Raw genomic sequence first — 22,470 nt, forward strand, 5'->3', positions numbered from 1 at the left:
GGGAAAGAAGTGGTGTGATTTTTCCTGTTAATGAATGATGAAGGGCAGTGGGAGTTGTCACAGGCTTGTACAGGCAAGGGACGCTGAAGTCGATCAGCTAGCTAGAAAGCAGCCTGGTTCAGAGTTCTGAAAGATGGCGTGGAAGAGATGAGGAAGGCCTACTGTCCAAGAGACTGAAATGTGAGACTGGCCAGCATGGATGTGAGCTCCCATCCTGCACTCCATGTTGAAACTCCCTTGGGGCTACCTGCAATCTGTGCTTATTTCTTCTTCAGTGAGCTTTTCAGTTTCTTCTCCGAGGACAGCTGTTTCCGTACCTTCTCTTCCTTTTTACCCAAATTTTCATAAATTGTCTCCTTCTGCCTGGAAGACCAGGAAAAAACAGGAAAAAGTGAGCAGAAGGAAAAGCCTAGCCAAACCAGCAGGTAGAAAGAGCACTGCCAGAAGCAAGCATAGATTAGCCTCAGGCTTATGCCAGCACTTACTTGGAGGATTTTCGTGAGACCTTGGCATGCAAATTCTTCGCTGCAGGGGGGTAGGTAATGTTCCCATACTCTGACTCACTTTGCTTGTTTTTCTGAGACTACAGGAGAGAAAATTCAAGCTGAGAAGAAAGGGGTCTGGGAGAAGCATAATGAGAGGAGGCATAATGGAAGAATCGGGGCTGTTTAATCGTGCCCGTATCGTGCTAGGATCTCAGCAGAGGTTGGTGGATTGTTAAGTTCACATGCCCTGTGCACTGCCCACAGGTGGTGCAGTGGTGAGCAGCAGGAAAATGCGTGCATCCTTGTACAGAAGGGACTAGAAAGGCAACACATTTCTGGAGGCACCAACAAACCTCACAGTCATGCGCTGGCTAAACAGTGAAACAGCAGCAGGCAGTGAATGTTGTCAGAGGCTAGAAAGAGAAAGCATGCCAGTGTCAGCATGCAAGTAAGAGAAAACCCTTTTGACAGAGGTTTGGGAGACAACTACAAAACCAGGATGGGAAAGACAAAGGTAGAGAGCAAAATCTGCTTGGTTTAGATTCAGCTTGTAACTAAACCACACTTAGGGAAGTTGTATAGAATGTAGTTGAAATGGTTGCATTAAAACTGCTGTTTAGTGGTTCAGAGGAGGGTGGTACTTGAGCTGCTGCTATTGTCCCCTGAATTTTATAGCGTTGGGGAGAAGTCTCAAATCTTGGTTCATTGTCAGAGTCTATGTAGGTTCCAAAGCTAACTTAACATTTAGGAAATAGAGTACCTGGACTCAGGGCTGACATTACACACAGCCTCAATTCCCAGGATAGGAAAGCCCATTTTCTCACCTGGATAACCTCCAGCTTTTTCTTTGTTGTCTCTATGAACTGGCAGATGGCCATGTAGATGAACTTGTACTGGGCTTCTGTCTGCACCATCCCTGAGCGTTGGGCCCTTACCATCTGGATGGTCTTCTGGATGTCAATGTCACAGTCTAGCCCTACAAAGGGGTACCAGAAAAACTTTGGATGTATTTGCTGACCCCTCCCACTTCTCTGCCAAAAGCAGTCACAGTGGAGCTCATTCAAGGAGTTTTCACCTCCCTTCACCCCTACCCCTGCGAGGACCTCCCATCCCTTCTTCCTGCTCAGGATCTTCCAAGCCTGGCCCTGGAGGAAGAGCTCAGGCTCAGGGAAGGTGAATGTCACAGTAAATGGGTACAGTTCAGAGAATCAGCAGCTGCCGTAGACCAAGGATAGCACAACTTTATCATGGCTGTGGCAGGCTCTCCTCCACTGAGACCTTCTGCTGCTGGCATTAAGCCTTATTGCGTGGGCCAGTTTACTTCAAGACACAATGAGGTCCTCTTACCCTTGGTGGAGATTGTTTCCACTATCATATCAATGACGATGATAGTCCCAGTGCGGCCAATCCCAGCACTGCAGGGAGAGGACAAGCAGAGATCAGAGCTGCCTGCATAGTTATACCTACATCCACCCAGCCATCATGGTCCTGAAACAATATGCAGCTGCTTCTGGGGAAGGATGCAGCACTGTAGCAGCTGTTCATCACTGCCACAAAATAATCAAGGATTCAACAGGTAGTAGGGTTTGGTTTGGGGACATCAAAAAGGAGTAAGAATTGTCAATGGGTTCAAGTCCTAAGGAACAGCTAGTGCAGCAGGACAAAGACTTTACACCTTGCCCTATGAAAGAGATGGAGAGTGATTTAAACCTCAGCCTTTGTACTAACCTGCAATGCACCAGAATAGGCCCTGCATCTGGAATGCTCTCCTGCTTCTGGTTTATTTGATCGAGGAAACTCAGCACTCCTCCAGGCTCACTGGGAACACCATGATCAGGCCAGCTCAGGTACTGGTACTGCCAGATCTCACGCACAGCCTCACTCTGAGAATAAAAACATCTTACTGGTAAAACTGCAACCCAGTCCTCTCCCTGGCCACTGTCCTGGCGAGAGCTGGCTCTTAAGCCAAAGACTTAAGAGCGCTCCTTGAGCGCTCCTTGGTGATGTCACCAGTGGTCCCAGCCCAAAACAGATGGAACAATGCAAACACAGCACCCAGTAGTTCCCAGCTTTAAACATACAGTGACTGTTAGACCCACAGGCTCCAGAACAGTCCCCGACCAAGCACACTCACATCATTTATTGGACACACACAGAGATGCCGGAGTTTGTATTCCAATGCGTCGTGCTCCCCAACATTCTCCACGAGGTAAGGACCATATTCTTTTGTGCTGCCTGCCTCTGGCCAGTAGGGCACACATTTATTCTGCGTGGACAAGAGGTAAAGTGGAGACAGGCAGAAGGCAAGAGGGAGAAAGAAAACAGCTATGACTGAAGGGGGAAAAAAGGGCAGTTTCAAGACACCTTCTTACCCGTCCTTTTTCTACCTCCCGTGTGGTCATAACAATAATATGTGTGTTCTCCTGCCACACCATTTGCCAGAAGTCATTGACGGTGGTATCCAGACAACCCTGGCTGGCGATGTAGGTCTTGGGGCACTCATCTGGACTGATCAAATTGTTCTGTGGAAAGGGAAGGATCAAGGATACTGCAGGAACTGGCAGTCCTCTCTCCCACTTAGGGCATACAGCCATCTTTCAAAAATCTCACCTTTACATAGTTGGCATTGATATAGTCAGATCCAGGGATATTTGGGTCCCTTCCTTGGAGGATGACTCTAGAGTGGTCAACTAGGTGCGCAGTCAAGAATAAACAGAGCAGTGAGACGCACTGTGCCCAGCCACACAAACCTCCCTCGCTGACTGCCACCTCATTCATGTTACTCAGTGTACACAGCATGCCCCACATTTTCACTACTTCTTCTCTGGGGTCAGAGCAATTTTAGTGTGTGCGTCCAGTTCCCGCTTCCCATGACAGACCGTCCCATAAGCTAGTCTAATGCTTTCCTCCCTCCTTCCCTCCTTCAGGAGCATGAAAAGGTTGTGACCTTTTATCAGCTTTTAAATCTTCTATGCTGCAGAATTTTTAATCCAATCTGGAGGACAGAACTGGCTGAAGCAGGGCCAGAGATAACTGGGACACCTCTTCATTGCCTGTCTCCATTTTTTTGCTCTTTTTACAGTGGAGGAGATAGACTCACAAGGCAAGATGTTCTTGTATCGATTCTTGCTCTTGTTTTCAGGTCTCTGGCCCTCATGACGGTCAAATAGTTGTTTGGCTTCCTGTTTTTGCAGGCTCTGAAAGCAGGAAAAAGTTACAGCAAGATCACAATAACAGAGTAGTGGTCAGAGGAGCAGTGGTAACTTAGGGATACGTGGGCATGCTTGTCGAGGAGTAGAGATGTAAAAAGTTAACCTAGCTTGAAAAGTCCAAGGTTCATGCTCTTACTGTTTTAGCAACTAGTTCTATCCATGAAAAAAGTACATTTCTACCTCACTGGGTTCTTAAAGATCAATTAACTTAAAGATAATGCTTACTCCTGAGATCTAAACAAACATTTCAGAGACAAATTGATATTAATTTACAAGATTGCCTGAGAAACTTCCGAAAAGAAATCAGGGATGGATAATTAAATGGTGCACAGGAACTCCCCAAAAAGACAGAGTAAATCCCCCCACTGTTTCTTACATCAAATTCCTCCCAGAATCCAGCCTTTGATGTTTCCTCAGACAAACTCTTCTTGTTCAGTTCATGCACTCTATTCTCAATGTCAGCAGCATTCACCCTTGTAGCATAGTAGGGCTGGGAATGGGAAGATACAACAGGTTGGCATGAGAGAGAGATGCTACTGGAGATCAAAGTCTCCTTTGTGGAAAACAAGGAGTGACAGAACACAAACAAACAGCGAATCCCTATGAAGGATCCTTGAGAAACAGAAGAAACAGAATTTACCTGCTTCAAGTATACAAAAGAGCCAGACACCTCTTCAATCCCAGTCTTCTTGAAATGCTCCACAAGATCTGCCAAGCTGTCAAACTTTTCAGTACCTCCGACTGTGTAACGTCCATTCTAAATGGAGAAAGAACACGTTACATCCCATAACATTTCTGCAAGCACAGCTGATAATGCTCAGGAAAAAAGAGCAATCTGAGGTTTGATGTCATAGGAACCACTTTGTGCCATCTAGAAAAAAGTCATCATAAGGTAGCTTGACAGTACCGAGTTCATGGTGAGCTGACTCCTTAGTGGATGGAAGCCTGGAGGAAATATTGCCTTCAATTCTCATTTAAGGCCTATTGCTTTCTGTCCTTGAAATCTCCCTCCATTTCTTGTATAGCTTCATATGAAAGAGAGAGTGCTTGTTACAGACAGGTGCAACATCCTCCAGAATAAGTCTGAAGACCTTGCTGATACCTCCAACTCTGGCAAGAGCTTTTAAGTCTGTTGATAAACTCATCATTAGATTGTGAATCCTCCTCTTTCACTCGACTCCCTTTGCTGGAGCTCTCAGACACACCTCATCCTGCTTCCTTCCATGTCTGAGTGCCCAGCACTGCCAGTGGTCACCCAGTCCTACATGAGAACATAAGGAACCTGCAAGGTGACAGCACTTTGATCCAAATTCATAAACACTGATCATCAAGATGACAGGGCTTTTGAAGAGATAGCAGAGATAGGTAGAAACACATACTCCCTTCTCCTTTTGCTCTCCCACCTGCTCACCTCACACATGATTTTGATGTGGGTGACTTTGAGACGGGCCCCAGAGGCACTGGTTGCTCCAGCTGGTGGAGCATCAGACCCAGGTTTAGGTTGGTCAGTCAGGACAGACAAGACAAAATCTCCAGGTTTGCTGAGGCTCTCCCGCACCAAGAAGGTCCATGGGGTGGCCTTGGCCTGGAGAAGTGATTCAGCTGCAGCACCTGACAGATGCCCATGGTACCATCTGAAAAAGAGAAGGTCAGAAGAGGTGGAGATGCAAGCAAGTGGATGCCATTGAGCTGATACATGCCAGACAGCAACACTGGGGAAGGAGAGAAAGGGGGATGAAGAAAGATGAGGGGAGAAATAGAGGAAGGAGGAAAGAAGGGATACCGATGGAGAAGCAAGATCTTGGGAAAAGTACGTGGCACAGCAGTTAGAAAGCTGCCAAGAAAAGGAAAGGGCAAGGGATGAGTGGAGCTAGAAGGGACCAAGGAACAGAAAGTACAGTGGGAAAGCACCAAGTTTGATACAGCTGTGTTATACACGAAAGCACAGGTAAGCCATGCTTACTGGCTTTCAGATCAGTTCAGGTAGGGTATTTGTGGGTTTCAGTATCTTTAAGCATCATTGGGATTCTAGCCTTACTGCTACAGGGTGCTTTGGAAATTCAAACACTAAAGAAAACAGAACGAAGCCCCCAGTGAGAAACAATCCCATCAGATTTAGTAGCACTCAGATGGCTTTACTGAGTTCAGACCCATTAAAGAACTAATCAAGGGAAAGATCCTTTTCTTGGAATTCTAGTAACAATCCTGTTTTCTGAAACTCAGCTGTCTTTTCAGTCAAAGGATAATTCCCACTCTATGAACACATCACACTACAGCAATCAGACTAGACATGGGGACCATTCCAGAAGGTACCGGGGGCATTACTGAGCTGGTAAGTAGGGAAGCACATGCAAATTGTAGTAAATTGAGATGCTGTGAGATGTTCTGAATCATCCCACTCCTTCCAGTACCACTTTGCTTGTGGAAGCTCTGCTGGATCTGGACATACCTGAGACCAGGAGCCACCACAACCCCAGTGCCTATGTGCTCCCCACTTAGATATCAGAGAGCAGATTTGGGCCCTCTCAAGCAAGGATGGGACTGGCTCAAAAACGCCCATCTGTCAATGGAACAGCTTCATCTGCAGCTGAAGCCATGCGCTGGGCTGTGTGTTCAGGGGCTTTGAATCTATCATACCAGCACGGGCTATGTTTGTGCAGCTCTGTCCTGTGTCGTGGAGCTCTCAGCAACTGCAGCCACTGCCATTTTGGCCATCTCCCTGGTGAGTAGCATTTCAAAAGCAGGTAGCTCTTGCATCAGGCTGACTTGTAATGCCTCTTCCTGCTCTGCTCACTTCAGGTACTGCAATAAGCACCAGATATGCTCCACACATCACTGCACACATTGCAGTAAAGGCCAGGCAGATGCTGAGTGTGGGTAGATCCATAGCAGCAGTTTTGCTGACAATTGAGTAATTAATGATGGAGGTCTGGGGCAGCAGTGGTATTTATTGATGGACCTTGAATCGCTACAGCTCCTCCGCTATCCCCAAGAATTAAAATCTAGTGCAGGATCCCATTCCACAGTAACAGAAACAGACAGGGCATTCATTCACCCCTGCTCTGCTCAGCACAACACATTCTTCTACACATCATCTAAGAATCCTTTTGAGATGTCACATACAGTTACCATCCTCAGCTAATTGGGGCTAGCTTTAATTTCTACTGATCTTCATCCCATTCTCTGCAAGAAGTAGCTGGGGACTTCCATTGCATGGCAGTTATTAATTTCTGAACCTCTTCCCAAATAAGTGTCCAGCCAACATTTGCCCTTGGGAACAGCTGACTGCCCTCTTGATCAAGAAAGGGGTCTGCGGGCCAATCCTCCACAGGTAGGAAGGAGTTAATGTGTCCTGTTCCCCCCTTCCCTCCCCCAGCACAGCCTAGCTCTTCAAACCCACGTGATGGAAAATCACTTGGGGAGAGAGTGAGAGGAGCTTTCGTAAGAGCTGGGGGGAGAAGTTTCCAACCGCAGGAGGAAGGGAGGAAGCAGTAGGGCCACAGCCCAACGGCCTTGAGTGGAGCGGACAGCCAGGACACAGCAGTAACACACGGTGCACCCAGCTGCTTCTCACCCAGCATTGCAGTTCTCTGTCCCCAGGTGCATGAGGAGGACCTGTTTGCTCCCCATGAAGCCGTCTGTCCCCGCCCCAGAGCACGGCATGACACCCTCCAAGCTGCGTCAGCAAGCCTGAAGGCTCGATGCAAGGGCAAAACCACCTGATTTGATTTAGGAACTTTGTGTCAGAGACATATGCAAAGTGGGGACAGGAAGGAGACTCAACAGGCTGGGAATAGCAGGTGAATGTGGGCCCCACTCTGCCACGAGTCAGCTAGGCCCAAAAGAGCAGGTCTGGGGCAAGGCTGAGGGCTCCCACGCACCAAGTCACCCACACTTACCACTGCGGATACATAACTAACACCACAACCCCTGCTTTTTATGAACAGTATATAAATCACAAAGGCAACAAGACATCAAAAGTATAAATAGATCCCCATCAAGTCTGCTCTCATGTCAAGTTACGTCCAGCTATTGCTGAGAATGGCTGTCCCTGTGGAAACACAGGAGGATGAGGGAACCAGGGGATGCATTTTGCAAGGTTTTCTCTAGAGATGTGGGCCAGGTAGAGAGAAGGGCATGAAACATGTCATCACAGACATACCAATGCTTGGTTTTCTCCATACCTCTCTGTAGTGGGATCAGAGCAGTTGAGAGGATATCGCAAGTCAATGATGGTTCCATCTTTATCTTGCAGTGAGCCCTGCTGCTGCGTGTAGTACTCCACCAGTTCTGAAAGTGTGGCAAACTTCTCTCCTCCATATAGGTCATAGAAATCCCCAGTATTCTGGATACGGATGTGGGTTACCTGATCACCAACCCTGAGGGATGAGGCACAGAGCAGTCTGGTGAGGCAGTTGAATAAAAACCAGAAAATTTGGAGCCACCGCCTGCATCACCTTCTCTCATGGAACTGCAGCAAACCATCCCAGTGGAAGGAGATGACTGGAAAAAGAAGCTCCTGATGAAAGTTAAGGGAGTGTCTAGAAGTTACTGGGCAGCTCATGTCCTTTTACAGCTTGGAAAGAAGTCAGAGGAATAAGGACAGTTGAAGAAGAGACCGCAGGACAAATGAAGATTTTGCATTTTGCATATGTAACCTTGGAAAGACAGCAGTCAAAGTCCAAGTTACCTACCTAACAGAAAGGGAAAAATCCCCTTGATTCTTTCGACTGGGTCTGGCTAGGAAGCTCCCATGGACACCTCGTCCCTTCAGTAAGGCTTCAGCTTCCAGCCCACTCAGGTCACGATGAAACCACCTAGAAAAGGAGATGAAAACAGAAACAAGTAAACGAAAAAAATGCCAGGCACCACTATTGTACAGTGAAGAATGGCTTCCAGTCATCTTCCTTAGGGATATCCATGCAGGTGATAGCCAGCAATAGCATGAATACCCTTATTAACCACTACCTTCCCAAGCCTACGAAGGATTTCAGTTGAGATACAGCTACCACTGTGATCCCCTCCGAGCTGCCCTATTTTGCTGGTTCCCCTGCCTACACACACACATCCACACACACGCACAAACGTGTCAGACCCTCTTACCTCACCATTGTGAAGGGAAAAATGAAGGGGAGGTCAAGCGGTTATCACCAAAGCAACTCAAAAAAATACAGAGGAAAAGTCTCTTTGCACTGTTGAGAAAAGGGAAGTCGGAGATCAGCAATGGAGCAACCGGCACTAAGTTGTTTCTGCTTCTCTTGGGAGCTGGCCATGTATCTCTCCTGAAGTCTGTTTGTCCATTCAGTGCCTCTCCATCACTCTGTTTCTGGGTGTGTGCCTTGATCTCCTGGCCCTCTGTGCTGTAGAGCACAGGCAGGAGCAACTTGGTGCGCAGCTGAGCACACGCGGCTCCAGGAACAGGAAGTGCTCTGAACCATCAGCTCCTCAGCCCCAAGCTGCTTTGCACACACTTCTGCTTCTCCTTTTGTGTCTTTCCTCCCCAGCCCCCTTGTTATTCTCAGGCCCTTGTTTTTTTTTGTTGTTTTTTTTTTTTTTCACATCAGGTTTGACTCTATAAGTGCTTCTTGGGACCCAGCTGTGGTCACAAATTTCAGTTCTGCAAGACCTTTGTTCCCCTTCTTTCTCATGAGGTCAGTAAGAAACACAAGGGCTCTCCACTCCAAAGTCCTTGCAGTGGTACTAAGGGGACCACAGCTGCCTAGGGTCACCCACACATCTGCAAGGGTAAAACAGGCAGCACATGCTGCTGGTACGCATTCAGCAATAAAGCACCCTACGTGTTATGACCACCAGACATGCATCTTGCTCCGTGGGGCTGCCCTCAGCCGTGTAGATGAAACCTCCATGACCCCACTAGGCAGGTAAATATCCCATGTGCTATAAGCAGCCACAGAGGGAATCTGAGTAAAGCCAGGTCTGCAGATTTTAAGAGGCATAGGCTAGCATTCTAAGCAGAGCACTTTCATCTTGAACACAGCCTACCTGGAGGGTACAACTAGAAGAAGCTCAAAAGGACTGGGAGACATGTTGGAGCACCCAGAACAACAGGCAGAGAGCAGAACCATCAGCTACAGCATATGGTGGGCCCACACAGCACCTGTGAGGTCAAAGCTGTAAATCCACACATCCAGATTAAAAGTAAGAAAACTATTTCTACTTCTCCACAGCTAAAGCACATGACTATCCTTTTCCATAGCACATTTTAAAGTCTGCAGTTATCATGAAAGAATGAGAGCAAAGTAAAAGCCACAGAAGGCAATCCAGCTGGCGAAGGAGCATGACTCTTTCTTCTACCACACAGAGTAGCTGTGTGTTGTTTTAGAAGGAAAAAAAAGAGATTTGCTCATTTCAAGTAGCAGCAGTTGCAGACTTCCCTACATACCACAAATCTTACAAAGAACTGAACAGGCTGTTCACAATGGCCAAGACATACAGAAACTAATACCAAAGGGAAGTACAGGAGACACGAACAGAGAAACTAAACTTCATTGCTAGAAAGACAGATCAGGCACCAAAAACAGCCTCCTTTGAAATACTTCCAGTTTCACACAGATGATAAGCTGGGATGTGGTAAGCTGCAGAATCCAGCTGCACTGACTTAAAACTGATATTAAAATAAGGAAACTTCAAAGGCACAGAGACTCAATGAAACAAATTTTACACAAAGATCATAAAATACCTCAATAAGCTCAGAAACACACAGTCATTTGTTTACTCTGTGCTCCCATGGGATGAGGGAGAAAATTGAAAAAAAAAAAATAATAGAACTTGTGGGTTGAGATAAAAACTATTCACTAAAACAGAAAGAGGAAAAAAAGGATAATAGTGATGATAATAACAATATATACATACAAAACAAGTGATGCACAAGCAACCTCACTACCTGCCAACTGATGCTCAGCCAGTCAACCTCCCCAAGCAGGTTCTGCCTGGCCATTTCCCTACCACTTTCAAGTTTATGTCATGAAGTCATATGGTATGGAATATCCCTTTGGCTAGTTTAGGTCAGCTGTCCTGGTCCTGTTCCCTCCCAAATTCTCGTGCCCCCTCAGCTCCCTTTGCTGGCAGGACAGTATAAGAAGCTGGGAAGCTGAAATGTCTTTGGCTCTGTGTAGCACTGCTCAGCACCAACTAAAAACACTGGGGTGTTATCAAGTGTTTTTCTCCTAAAACGAAAACACAGAATTACACCAGATGCTATGAAGGGAAAATCAACTCTGGATGGTTTTACACAGTGGCACAGGACATGGGTATGTTTCCAGTCGTTCGGTGGGTGCTTCCACCATTGTAAGCACACTGCACTTTGCAAGTCTGTGGGATTGTAATACAGTGAGTCTGCCAGGCCCCCCCCTATTTATATTTCAGCCATTGTTCTGCATACCAAAGAGGTTTTATCTCTTTGGCTTGTTTAATTCTAACACCTTTCACATTCATGGATAACCTGTGCAATAGCATCCATGGTCAAGTCAACCCCTTGATCCCAAGTCCATCTATATAATGCATCTCTTCCTTGATGGCCTGAAGTACCATCAGCCTACAGAGCTAGAAATAATTTGCCCTTATGTTGCAGTCAAGATCTACCTAAGCCACTTCAATCCTAGAGACTTGATCCATCTGCTGGTTGTTTTGATGATCATCAGTGGCACACTTCTTGGGTATGTGGGCATCTAAGGGACGTTCCTTTATAACCATGTTCTCTACCCAAGCAACAATATCTTTCCATAATCATAACCACATCAGTTCTGCTTCCATTGTTGCAAACACTCCCATAGTGCATTTGCCATCACCCAGGAGTCAATGCAGAGATACAGTGCTGGCCACTTCTTTCTTCAGTAGTATTTAAAGCTAGTTGAATGGCCTTCACTTCTGCAAATTGCCTCAAGTCACCTTCAGTAGCTTCTGCAACTCATCATGTAGGACTCTATACAGCAGCCTTCTACCTCTAACGCTGTCCCACAATACAGTAGAACCCATCAGTGAACAAGGCACATTGCTTTTCACTCTCAGGTAGTTTACTACATATCAACTGTAGAATATCTCAAGTTGGAAAGGACCCATAAGGATCATGGAGTCTAACACCTGACTCCACACAAGACCACATCTCTGAAAGCATTGTCCAGATGCTTCTTGAACTCCAGCAAACTCAGGACTGTGACCATTTCCCCAGGGAACCTGTTTTGGGGCCCAACCACCCTCCAGTGAAGAACCTTTCCTGATAGCCATGCAGAACCCTTTGCAGCTTCATGACGTTCCCTTAGGTTCTATCACTTGTCATCAGAGAGAGGAGATCCTCATGAGGAGCTGTAGGCCACGATGAGGTCTCCCCTCAGTCTCCTCTTCTTTTGGCTGAACAAACCCAGGGACTTCAGCCACTCTTCATGTATCTTCCCCTCTAGACCCTCCACTATCTTTGTAAGCCTTCCTTTGGACACACTAATAGTTTCATGTCCTTTTTGTACTGTGGCACTCAAAACTGAACACAATGATCTAAGAGGCAGTATCAGTGCAGTGTAAAGTAGGAAAATAATTTATCTTGACCAGCAAGCAATGCTATGCTTGATTCAACCCAGGATACAGTTAGCTTTCCTGGCTGCCTGGGCATACTGTTGACTCATATTCAACTTGTTGCTGACCAAAATCCCCAGATTTCTTTCATCTAAGCTGCTCTTCAACATCTTATCCCCCCAGTCTGTATGTATAGCTGGAATTACCCCTTTCCAGGTGCAGAATCTGGTGTTCGCTCTTGCTAAAATTCATGCAGTTGGTGATTGCCCAGTCCTCTAATTTGTCTAAATCTTTTTGCAAAGCTTCTCCATGGAATCAACTGCTCCTCCCAATTTAGTATGATTAACAAACTTGCTCAAAACACCTTCTTGTCCTACATCCAAGTAATTTTTGAAAATATTAAAGAGAACTGGCCTTAAAATGGACCCTGTGGAACCCTGCTAGCGACCAGCCACCAGCCTGATGTGACCCTATTTACTATGACCTTTTGGGCCCAACTCATCAGCCAGTTGCTTTTGCTCACCCATCACATTATGTTTTTGTCTAGCCATATGGTGGACATTTTGTCCAAAAGGATACTGTGAGAAACAGTATGAAAAGGGATACCTCTGTCCCTCCAGAAATACAGAAGATCTGCCCCTTTATAACTTGATGACATTACTCTGTGCACTGGTGTCCATTAGAGCCTTACACTCTTATAGTTCTAATGTGCTAGGCTGTCAAATCCACACAGTCCAGTAAAACTCATTGTCCTTTTCCTCCACTTGGCTGGAGGCAGGGCACCTCTGATTCTGATTACTGTATTCATTACTCAGTTCTCATGTATGAGAATCAGAAGGTTCACTGTCAATGTCAGAAATAAGATCAGACTATCTGTCTATCTAGGAACATTTTGCCATTTGGAAACTGGAGCAGCCATTTTTCTGGAAGAACCATTTTTTTTTAATTGTTCTTCCTTGCAACTCACATATCCACACCTAAGGATCAAAGTGGGTTTTCCATTCCACTGCCTCATATCTTATCCATGGTCACACAGTAAAACCACTGGGTGACAGTGTGGTGTCACTGTATTCACTCACTTGAGCACAGGAATGCTGACTTCTAACAGCTGAGATACTGGTTTGTATAGGCTGGGGAGAAAACTTATATTTTTCTTTGAGCTGCTGAACCTGCTTTTCTACAGCTGATACAGGTGTGTAGGGAGAAAGACAGATTTTCCTCATATTGTTGAAGTAGGTTAGACACTTCATCTGCTTTTTTTTTTTTTTTTTGTTATTTTTCCAGGTCTTTGCTGTTAGGGTGGTGGCATATGATGGTGGTGCACTCCATACAGATCTCTGTCAAATAGATTGAGGGCACCTCATATCATCTGGATCATGGGATAACTGATTACCATCCAAGTAAACATTACTCATAATCTCCAGCACAGCTAATTTATCAGGCACTGGATACCTTTCTCCATGGTGGTCCATTTGCCTGGGTAACACAGCAGATCTTACTTGAAAGGATATTGTCAACGGTTTACAGGCTGGTTCAGCCCAGTTCTGTGACTAACGGGGTAGGGAAACCCATGGAACCACACCCTGGGAAAGGGGAAAAAGGGAGAAGGCAGGGAGACAGGCCTAAGAACAAAACAGTGGCAATGATCTGAGGAGGAAAGCTAATTCACTAGAAAAGATATCGGAATGCAAGATAACACAATATGATATAATAAAATTGGAATGAAGTCAACAAATCAAATAAAAGGAGATAGAGGGCATCCCAAAGCTGCAGGCCTTCTTCTAATGCTGAAGGCAAGATAACTAGGGAGCACACACGCTGCCAAGACAAGCAGAAAGGGAAAAAGATGGGTCTCATGACCTGCGATCTTTCTCTCTGAACAGAAAATGGAAACTCAAAGTCCTCCAGGGTATGTAGTTCTTCTTCTCTTCTGAAACAGGTGTACTCAGAACTACTGACGATCCACAGAACTGGAGCATTGCCTCTTCAACTCCCAGTGCACTACATGATGTTATAAGATGAAATACGATCACAAAAATCATAAAACCATGACAGATATTCTTCCATAGGGTGAAGGCCTGTGTCCCTTTTCCAATTGCTTTGTCAATGCCACTTTCCCTAGAAAAAGATCCCAGCTGCCTGGCTTCACTGACCACTAAGTCCAGACTGCTGACCTCAGTAGTCCAGCACCAGAGCAGTCAGGTGACAACATGCTTGTCTAGAGAGCGGCTGAAATTTTTTTGCATATCTTGCAGCTCAGCCAAGGTTAGTGGTCAGATGTTATGCCTCCTTTATAAATTCTGTCTCTCGCTGCTCCCCCCATTCTTGTTATGGCCCTGCTTCATCTGCTTCCTCTTCACCTCCTTCTGTCTTAGCAGGAGTTTCTTTCCTTACTAAATAAGCTGACTTTTTTTGCAGCCATTTTTAACTCTTGTGTGTAGGGACAACTGACACTGGCACTGGTTGGTTCTGTGGATGAACTGCAGGGCTTGTCACAGGGATTGGAGCGACCACAGGGCCTGTTGCAAGAGTTTGGGGCAACCACAGGGTCCGTCACAAAGACTGGAGCAATTGTAGGGCCTGTCACAGTGCTTGGAGCAACATCAGGGCCTGTTGTGGGAGGCGGAGGCATGAGAAAGTGAAAGAGAAAGGGAGGCTGAGGAAAAGGTGGAAAGTATCCTCCCTTGTCTCCCCCATAGCCTACCTCCCAGAGGAGACAAAGCAAAGAGTGTCATTACTAATATTCTCCAACATCTGGTTCCCTAGGCACAGAGATGATTGTAATGCTGAGCACAAACTCAAGAACAGTTTTCCAACCAGCAATTTTATCATATCATAAACCAAGATCACACAGTACAACAAAATGACAAACTTAATCCAACTCTTAGTGACAGTAAACACCACAATGAGGAAAATAAATAGCAAGTATGGTGCTAAATAATACAGTTCCAAGAAAAGGCTCTGAAAGAACTCTGCAAATAATAAAAATATTAGCAGAGTAACTACCACAACAACCACAACTCTGTTTTAATATGCTCTGGTCAAATCTGCTGCTAATTTAACTCTTTGAGCCTCGTGTTGAGTGCCAAAAGGACTGCTGAGGTTTACATGGGCAGCAAACTAAGCACCACACAGCTATTCACCTGCACCCACCCCTTCCAGGGGGATAGGAGAGAGAACTGGGGGGGAAAAAAAAAAGAAAAAGAAAAAAAAAAAGTAGAACTCATTGGCTGAGATAAAAACTACAAAACTATTCACTAAAACAAAAAAAAAGGAAGAGGAAGAAACAACAATAGTTATGATAACGATAAAATATATAGACAAAACAAGCGATGCACAAGCAATTGCTCACCACCAGCCTACCAGCCCCTGAGCAGCACCTGCCTGCCCAGCCAACTCCCCACAGTTTTCAAGTTTTTTCACATGATGTCATATGGAAGCATGTACCACAAAATTATAATCGAGACTCTAAAATACTATCACAACATAATTAACAGGTCAGAAGATTTCAGCAAAGAGACTACTCTTATGGTGTTGTTTGGCTTTAAGTGCCACCAGATAGTAGAACCTCATCTTGCAAATTCCTCATGGAGAAAAGCCACAGCTAGCACTGGAACAAGATTAGAAGACAGGATAAACAAAGTAAGTAATTAAAAGGCACCTCCATCTGAACTGGTGTAAAAAAGGACACTGAGAAATTGGGCACAACCCAGCACTAGGCCACCAGGGCAATAAGGAGCTTGGATTCACCACAGAAAATGAGAGCTAGGTTTGTTCAGTCTGAAGAAAAGTTGCTTGCTAAGGAATTTAATAGCAGTCTGACACTATCTAACAGGGGACCAGGGTGTTTAGAGGTGATTCTTCTCCATGGAACACAGCAAAAGGAAAAGAAATAAGAAACGTAGCTTGCAGCAAAGAAATTCAGATTATACACACAGCAAGGGAGGTTCAGCAATTGCCTCAGTATTCCCAGAGAGACTGGGGAATTTCTCCCAGAGATGTGCAAGAACTAACCTGAAAAAAGCCCTAAGCAACCTCAACTATAGTGGTTTAGAGCTGTGAGCAGAGGGTTGGACTAGGCCATCTAGAGGTTGAAATGGCTGACAAAGGAAAAGCAGAAGAAGAATTTATGCACAGAGGTTTTTTTCCTCCCTGTACTCTTTAAGTCTCTGTTTGAAGTTAGTTTAGTCAATTGTCAAATCTGTAAGAAATTTAGCATCTTTTGTCAAGGAGTTTCACTGGTAAACTACCTCCTTTGGTTTGCTTATATTGCTTGCACATTTTTAATAATACTTCATTGCTGTAGAAAGAAAAATCAGTCATCACCTGATTGATATTCACTCCACCCGCTCATGATTTTATAAACCTCTAAATTCTGTATCCTTCCTCACCTGTTTCCCAGGCTGAAGACTCCAACCCTATTTAGATGGTCTCCATACAAAGCTATCCTAGACCAAATCATCTGTTGTCCCTCTTTGAGGTGTGTCTAACTCTGTTGTATTGTTTTGGAGAAGAGGGCAAAGGATGACTCAGAAATGAACAGCGTTAAAGATGAGACACAGACAGAGACATGATGATAATTTCTGCTATTTGCTCACCAAAACTGAACATTAAGCTAACATGCACATGGACTTGCATGCTGTCACAATCTCACTCCAGAGAGGTTACCATTAGCTCACAACTGTTTCATGTGTAAATTCTGAGTTATTTTTCTCCACAAGAGCACACTGTGCCTGACAAACACGGGAACCTTTTACAATGGCTTTGACACTGTCCCACAAAAGATCCTTGTCTCTATACTGGAAAGACATGGATTTGATGGAAGGACTACTCACTGAATAAAGATTCACCTAGATGATCACATTCAAAGAGTTCTGGTCAATGGCACAATGTCCAGGTAGAGACAGGTGACGAATGGTATTCCTCAGAGGTTAGTATTGGGGTTAACATTATTAACATCTTTGTTGCTGATACGGACAGTGGGATTGAGTGCATGCCCAGCAACTTTGCCAACAGCACCAAGCTGTGAGATGTTTGTTGATCATTGTAGGGAATGGGGAACCTCCGATGTGTCGCCATCCAGGGAGACCTTGGCAGGCTTAAGAGGGAGGCCTGTGAGAGTTCCATGAAGTTCAACAAGGCCAAGTGCACTTGAGTCCAAGCAATCCCGAGCACAAATACAGCACTGAGAATAGAACATGACTTGGGAGTGCTAGTGGATGAAAATCTGGCACTTGCAGCCCAGTAAGCCAACCATATCCTGGGCTGTATCAAAAGAAATATGGCCAGCAGAGAGGAGATGATTATTATTCCCTCTCCATGAGACTCCACTCTCATGAGACACCCCCTGCAGTACTGAGTTCAGCTCTGTGACCCTCAGCACCAAAAGGACATTAACCTGCCTTACGGTACCTAAAAAGGGCCTACAGGAAAGAGAAAGAGGGACCTTTTATTGGGGTCTGTGGTAATAGGACAAGAGATTATGGTTTTAAACTAAAATATAGTAGATTCAGGTTAGATGTTAGTATGAATTTTTTACTGAGGGCACTGGAATATGTTGCCCAGAGAAGCTGTGGATGCCCTACTTCTGCAAGCGTTTTCAAGGCCATGTTGGATAGGGCCCTGGGCAAGTGGAGCTAGTGAGTGGCAACCCTGCCCACAACAGAGAAGACTGGCACTAGATGATCTTTAAGATCCCTTCCAACCCAAACCATTTGATAATCCTAAGAATATCATTTTACATATGCCTATATTGAATTTCATCTCCTGATCAATTGCCTGCTCATCTATCATTAAGTCTTTCTGCAATTATTGAGTCAGCTTCCCATTTTCCTGAATAACTTTCTAAAAACAGTTAATTTTTTCATCTCAATATTCAAGCTCTATTTATAGGTCTTTTGGAAATATACTGAACAGCACATAGTTCAGGTCAGACCCTTATCATGACACCAATGATACCTTCAACTTACTATAAAAAGTGGATATTCCTACTTTCCTTTCCCTATTTTTTCAAGTTATTCACTAAAGAAAAATGCCACCTTCTCTTTTATGTTATGAATTTGTCTTAAACCCTTTCATGAGGCAACCTTGTCTAATTCTCTTTTGGAAAACCAGGTCTCTCTTGTCCACAAACTTCTTAAGTTGCTCAAAATCTGCAGGCTTTTTTACAACACAAGATTTGCCTTTACAAAAGCAGATGCTGACTCCTTCTTTGATGTCACAGACGTTGCCTTCTCTGCTACCTCTTGCCCAGATATCAACTGTAATGGTCTGTGCTTTCTTCACATTTGGAGGCTTTTATTTTGAACTCTTTTTGAAAATCAGCACTGCATTTGCTATTTCTAGTTCTCAGCACTGAGACAGGCAGTCTTGCAGTTCTTCCCAGAAGTACATAGCAGTGAAGGCCATCTGGTCCTAGGGAATGGGCATATGGACCATCATCCTATAACCTGCCGAGGCTAGATGTCAGGTTGTGTGACCACCTGACAAGGAGGTTCTATTCAGACTAGTGCAAACTGCATTTCTTTACTCCATACCACTGCAGTCCTCAAAACAGAATGCCCATTTATACTGATGGTAAAGACTGCATGCCTTGCTCTTCCATAAAGAAGAATTAAAATTGTAGCAATCACAAATTGCTAGGATTAAAAAGGTCAACCACCTGACAACCCTCTGTACAAAAACATTTTTAAATGCTCCAGCTTCACAGCTTGCAGAGTAATTGCAGTGAGCTGGGCATCACAAACTGTTCGCTCATTATCAAAGTGAGGAGGAGCAATGGCAACAGCAATAACAGAAACACTGAAACTCTAGTCCTCCAGCACCTCAAGCGTAAGGTATATTTTTCCCATGTGTGCCCAATTCCTACTGCCAGTATCTTTGTTTCCCTCCCCCCAGTTCTGTTTTCTTGCCTTAACTAACACACAGAGCACTCACCCACAGGATGGCATCGGGGTCTTGACACGCAGATCCCCACTGATGGGGGGTTAACAGCAGCTGTTGGAGGAAGTACCACACCCCTAAACCAGGGGGTCCTACAAGAAGAAATAAAGCAGGATTGGAAGTAGCAGAGGTGGACTTGTGCTCTGCTGCCACGGCTGGGTGATCATGGCAGTCGGTGTCAAGGCTCAGGAAGGAGCAGCTGATGGGTTTGCCGTGTGTCCCGTGACTCACCCGTCTGATGCACAAAGGCAGGATCCTGACTGAGCTCTGTTTGTTTCTGGGCACTTTAAAGGTGGTAGCTCCAGGCTAGGCAAAAAGCAGGCCCCAGGCAGAGGGCTTGGTTTTCACCATTTGCAAAACACTTCCTGGGCTGTAGTTAATAAATAACTAGAGGGGTGGGGAAAGGCCAGGCTGGGAGAGGTAGGTAGAAACGGAAGGGATGGACTGCTCTTCCTATTTCCTATCTGCTCTGCTCACACCCTCTCCAGCTACATTCCTACCTGGTTTGTAACCAAGGCACAGAGGCAAAACCCAACACAGCTCTCGCAGCCGTAGTTTGCTCTCCCAGCCTGTGGCGGCTGGGAGCCCTTCTTTGCTCTCAGCCCTTCCCAAAGACCCCAGCGCCCCCATGGGCAACAGGCATATGTACTAGAAGGCTAAAATGATACATTCGTGTGCCTTCCTTCATAAGGTGAAAATAACAAAATTTCACACCAGGGAGAGCCCACTTCTCTCTCAGTCTGGGGAAATGCAGAATAGTTATACATTGCCTGCATCCAAAATGGGCAAGCACAGCCCTCTCTCTCTATATGCCAGTCCTTGCTACATCATGTTGCCACTTGTATCACGAAGTCTGACAAGTTTGATCCCATTTAGACAGAAAACAAGAATACAGCCACAGAGGCTCATTGTAGGAGTGTATGGGAAAGCGTATGAATTAGCAGTACTGACTGTTGGTCACAGTGGTCTAAGCTGCATTTACATCACTGGACAGCACCTTAGGGACAATATTGTTTTCAGGAACATGCTGCCTAGTATGTTTCAAATAGCATATTTGTAAATACTTGTTCTTGACAAATTGGAAGGCTGGGAAATCACCAACCAAGTAAAGGTTAACATGAGCAAATGCTGTATTCTGCACCTGGGATGAAGTAACCTTGGATCTATCCTATCAGGGGAAGAGAAGGTAGAGTGCAGCCCCATTGGAAGGGGTCTGGGAATTCTGGTTAACAGCAAGTTGACTGAATCTCACAGAAGCATACAGCTCCTCATGAGGGGAGCAGAGGGGCAAGGCTGAGCTCTGCTGTCAGGTGGCAGCAACAGCACTAGAGGGAATGGCATGGCGCTGCATCATGGGAGGTCAGGTTGGGGGTTAGAAAATGGTCTTCACCAGAAGGTGGTGGGGCCCTGTAACAGGCTGTCCACGGCCCCAGTCTGCTGAAGCCGAGAGTGCTTATTCTCAGACACTGGGTTTGAATTGAATTAGGATAGGTTCTGTGTGGAGCCAGGGAGTGGACTCAATGACCCTTGTGGCCCCCTTCCAACTTGTCATACTCTGATACTAGTCTGTGATTCTAGATGAGGCTTAGCATCTCTTTAACAGCATTAAAAAAGAAAGGGACAGCTATAAGGTGTTGTGCTTTCATACTAAGGCTTGCATCATCAAGTGCATTTTCTGCAGAACTTGGCACATGCCTTGTACAGTAAGCTCAGGTCTCACCACATATGAGGCGGGCACCGCTATGATTGCCCAACATCAGGAAGAAGGGCCTATACCTGCAGAGCTGCGCCAGCTTATTGTCCATTCATTAGCCAACGAGGGCACTTTCAAGACGTCTTTTATTCACAGCCAGAAACAGAAACATGCACAAAGAAGCCGGTTCGTCTCACGCCATTATCTTCCTTGTTTAAACCGCTCAGTTTCTCGGGGCTGGCTGAGCAGCAGCGCAGACAACCCCAGCCGCGAGGGAAGGCTCCGGACGGAGCACCGGGGACCCCCAGCACCAGCCCAGGCGGCGGCGTCACGAGGCGGCCACCCCGCCAATGCCAGCCCCGTGCGGCGGCAGCGTCATAGGGGGCAAGAACAGAGCCTTCAGCTTTGCCGACATGCTGGCGATCTCCGGGTCCTGCGACTCGTAGGACTTGATTAGCCGGGCGAACTTCAACACCCCTGCGAAGGGAGGGAGGGAAGGAGGGAGAGAAGGAAGACGGCGCTCGGCAGAACGAGCCCTGCCCTCCTTCCGCCAGGACTGCCCACCTTCGCCATCGCTGCTGAAGCCGTAGGCCTTGATCACGTCCTGCTGGATCTGCGTGGCCACGGGCAGCAGGAACTGCAGCATCTTGCCCATGTCATTACACGCGTTTTCCCGGGCCTCGTCCATGCGCTGCACGTTCTCAGGCGCCCCGAAGGCCTTGATTACTTCGGCCAGCACCACTGCGGCGACATAAACTCCTCACACACCCCGCCACGACCCCCCGGCGCCAACCCACACCTTCCACCGCTCACCTTTCGCCTGCTCCGCGCTAAGCGCCGGCGGCGGAGCTTGGACGGAAGCCGCCATGACGCCCCGCGCAGCCAGCCACCGCCCCCAACCCACAGCGCAAGCGCCGCCCCCCCGCCGCCGCGCCCTATCATTGCACCGCAGTGTGGGGCTTCCCGCAGAGCGGGAAACCTGCTGGACAAATACTAAAAGAGCTGAAATCACTGCCAGAAACGGCCTCGCGCGGAGGCGCGCAAGGCGCAGACATGCCCCACAGTAAGGGCGAGTGGGCCGCTCGTTACGGGCCGCAGCCCGAGCGGCCCCACGGTTCTTCTAGGCAGGCTGCCGCCCGCTCCGCGCTACCGGCGGCAGGCATTAGCCGCAAAACAGAGCCCTGCCGCGCCGCTTTGGTCGCATGCAGATCAGCCGCTTCTTATTGGCGCCAATGCGCGCACGCCCCGCCCCCTGTAGAGGACGGGCTCGACTGGGCCTCGGGCGAGGGCTGCGATTGGCGGGAGGTGCAGTGCAGAGGGCGTGTTCTCCGAATGCCCCGCCCACCGCGGGCCGCAGCGGCAGGCTGAGCGCATTGTCCAGCAGGGTACCTCTGGGCGCCGAGAGAGAGAAATGAACACAACGGACTCTGATTCTGGAAGGGTTTTCGTTTGCTTGTTTGCTTTTCTTTTTAAGAGCTTCATATATATATTTATATATATAAATTATTAGAATGTGTGATGGGGAGTGCGTGGGGAACATGGTTGGGGCATTTTTCCATATCTGGGCCGTGGGTTGGTTTCCTTTTCCTTTTAATGGTTAAGTAAATATATA

General features: G+C 46.5%; 2 protein-coding genes across 2 annotated transcripts; both read right to left on the reverse strand.

The window, feature by feature from the left end:
* Positions 1–260: 260 nt before the first annotated feature.
* On the reverse strand, positions 261–20,858 carry PTPN6 (protein tyrosine phosphatase non-receptor type 6; the record flags this gene model as incomplete). The annotated part of the gene is given in 17 exon segments (XM_079550210.1): positions 261–363; positions 486–583; positions 1,310–1,461; positions 1,833–1,900; positions 2,214–2,368; positions 2,620–2,751; positions 2,858–3,007; positions 3,096–3,175; positions 3,586–3,682; positions 4,074–4,187; positions 4,338–4,454; positions 5,109–5,331; positions 7,882–8,076; positions 8,392–8,514; positions 19,160–19,209; positions 19,213–19,242; positions 20,814–20,858. Coding segments are annotated over 17 exon segments (1,932 nt in total).
* A 147-nt stretch (positions 20,859–21,005) lies between these two features.
* LOC306947810 (protein C10) lies at positions 21,006–21,726 on the reverse strand (the record flags this gene model as incomplete). The annotated part of the gene is made up of 3 exons (XM_079537236.1): positions 21,006–21,335; positions 21,423–21,599; positions 21,672–21,726. 3 exons carry the CDS (start codon positions 21,724–21,726, stop codon positions 21,187–21,189), a joined length of 381 nt encoding a protein of 126 aa, XP_079393362.1. The 3' UTR covers positions 21,006–21,186.
* Positions 21,727–22,470: the final 744 nt, after the last annotated feature.

This window comes from Tetrao urogallus (genome assembly GCF_951394365.1).
Source record: "Tetrao urogallus genome assembly, chromosome: 1".
Taxonomy (NCBI): domain Eukaryota; kingdom Metazoa; phylum Chordata; class Aves; order Galliformes; family Phasianidae; genus Tetrao; species Tetrao urogallus.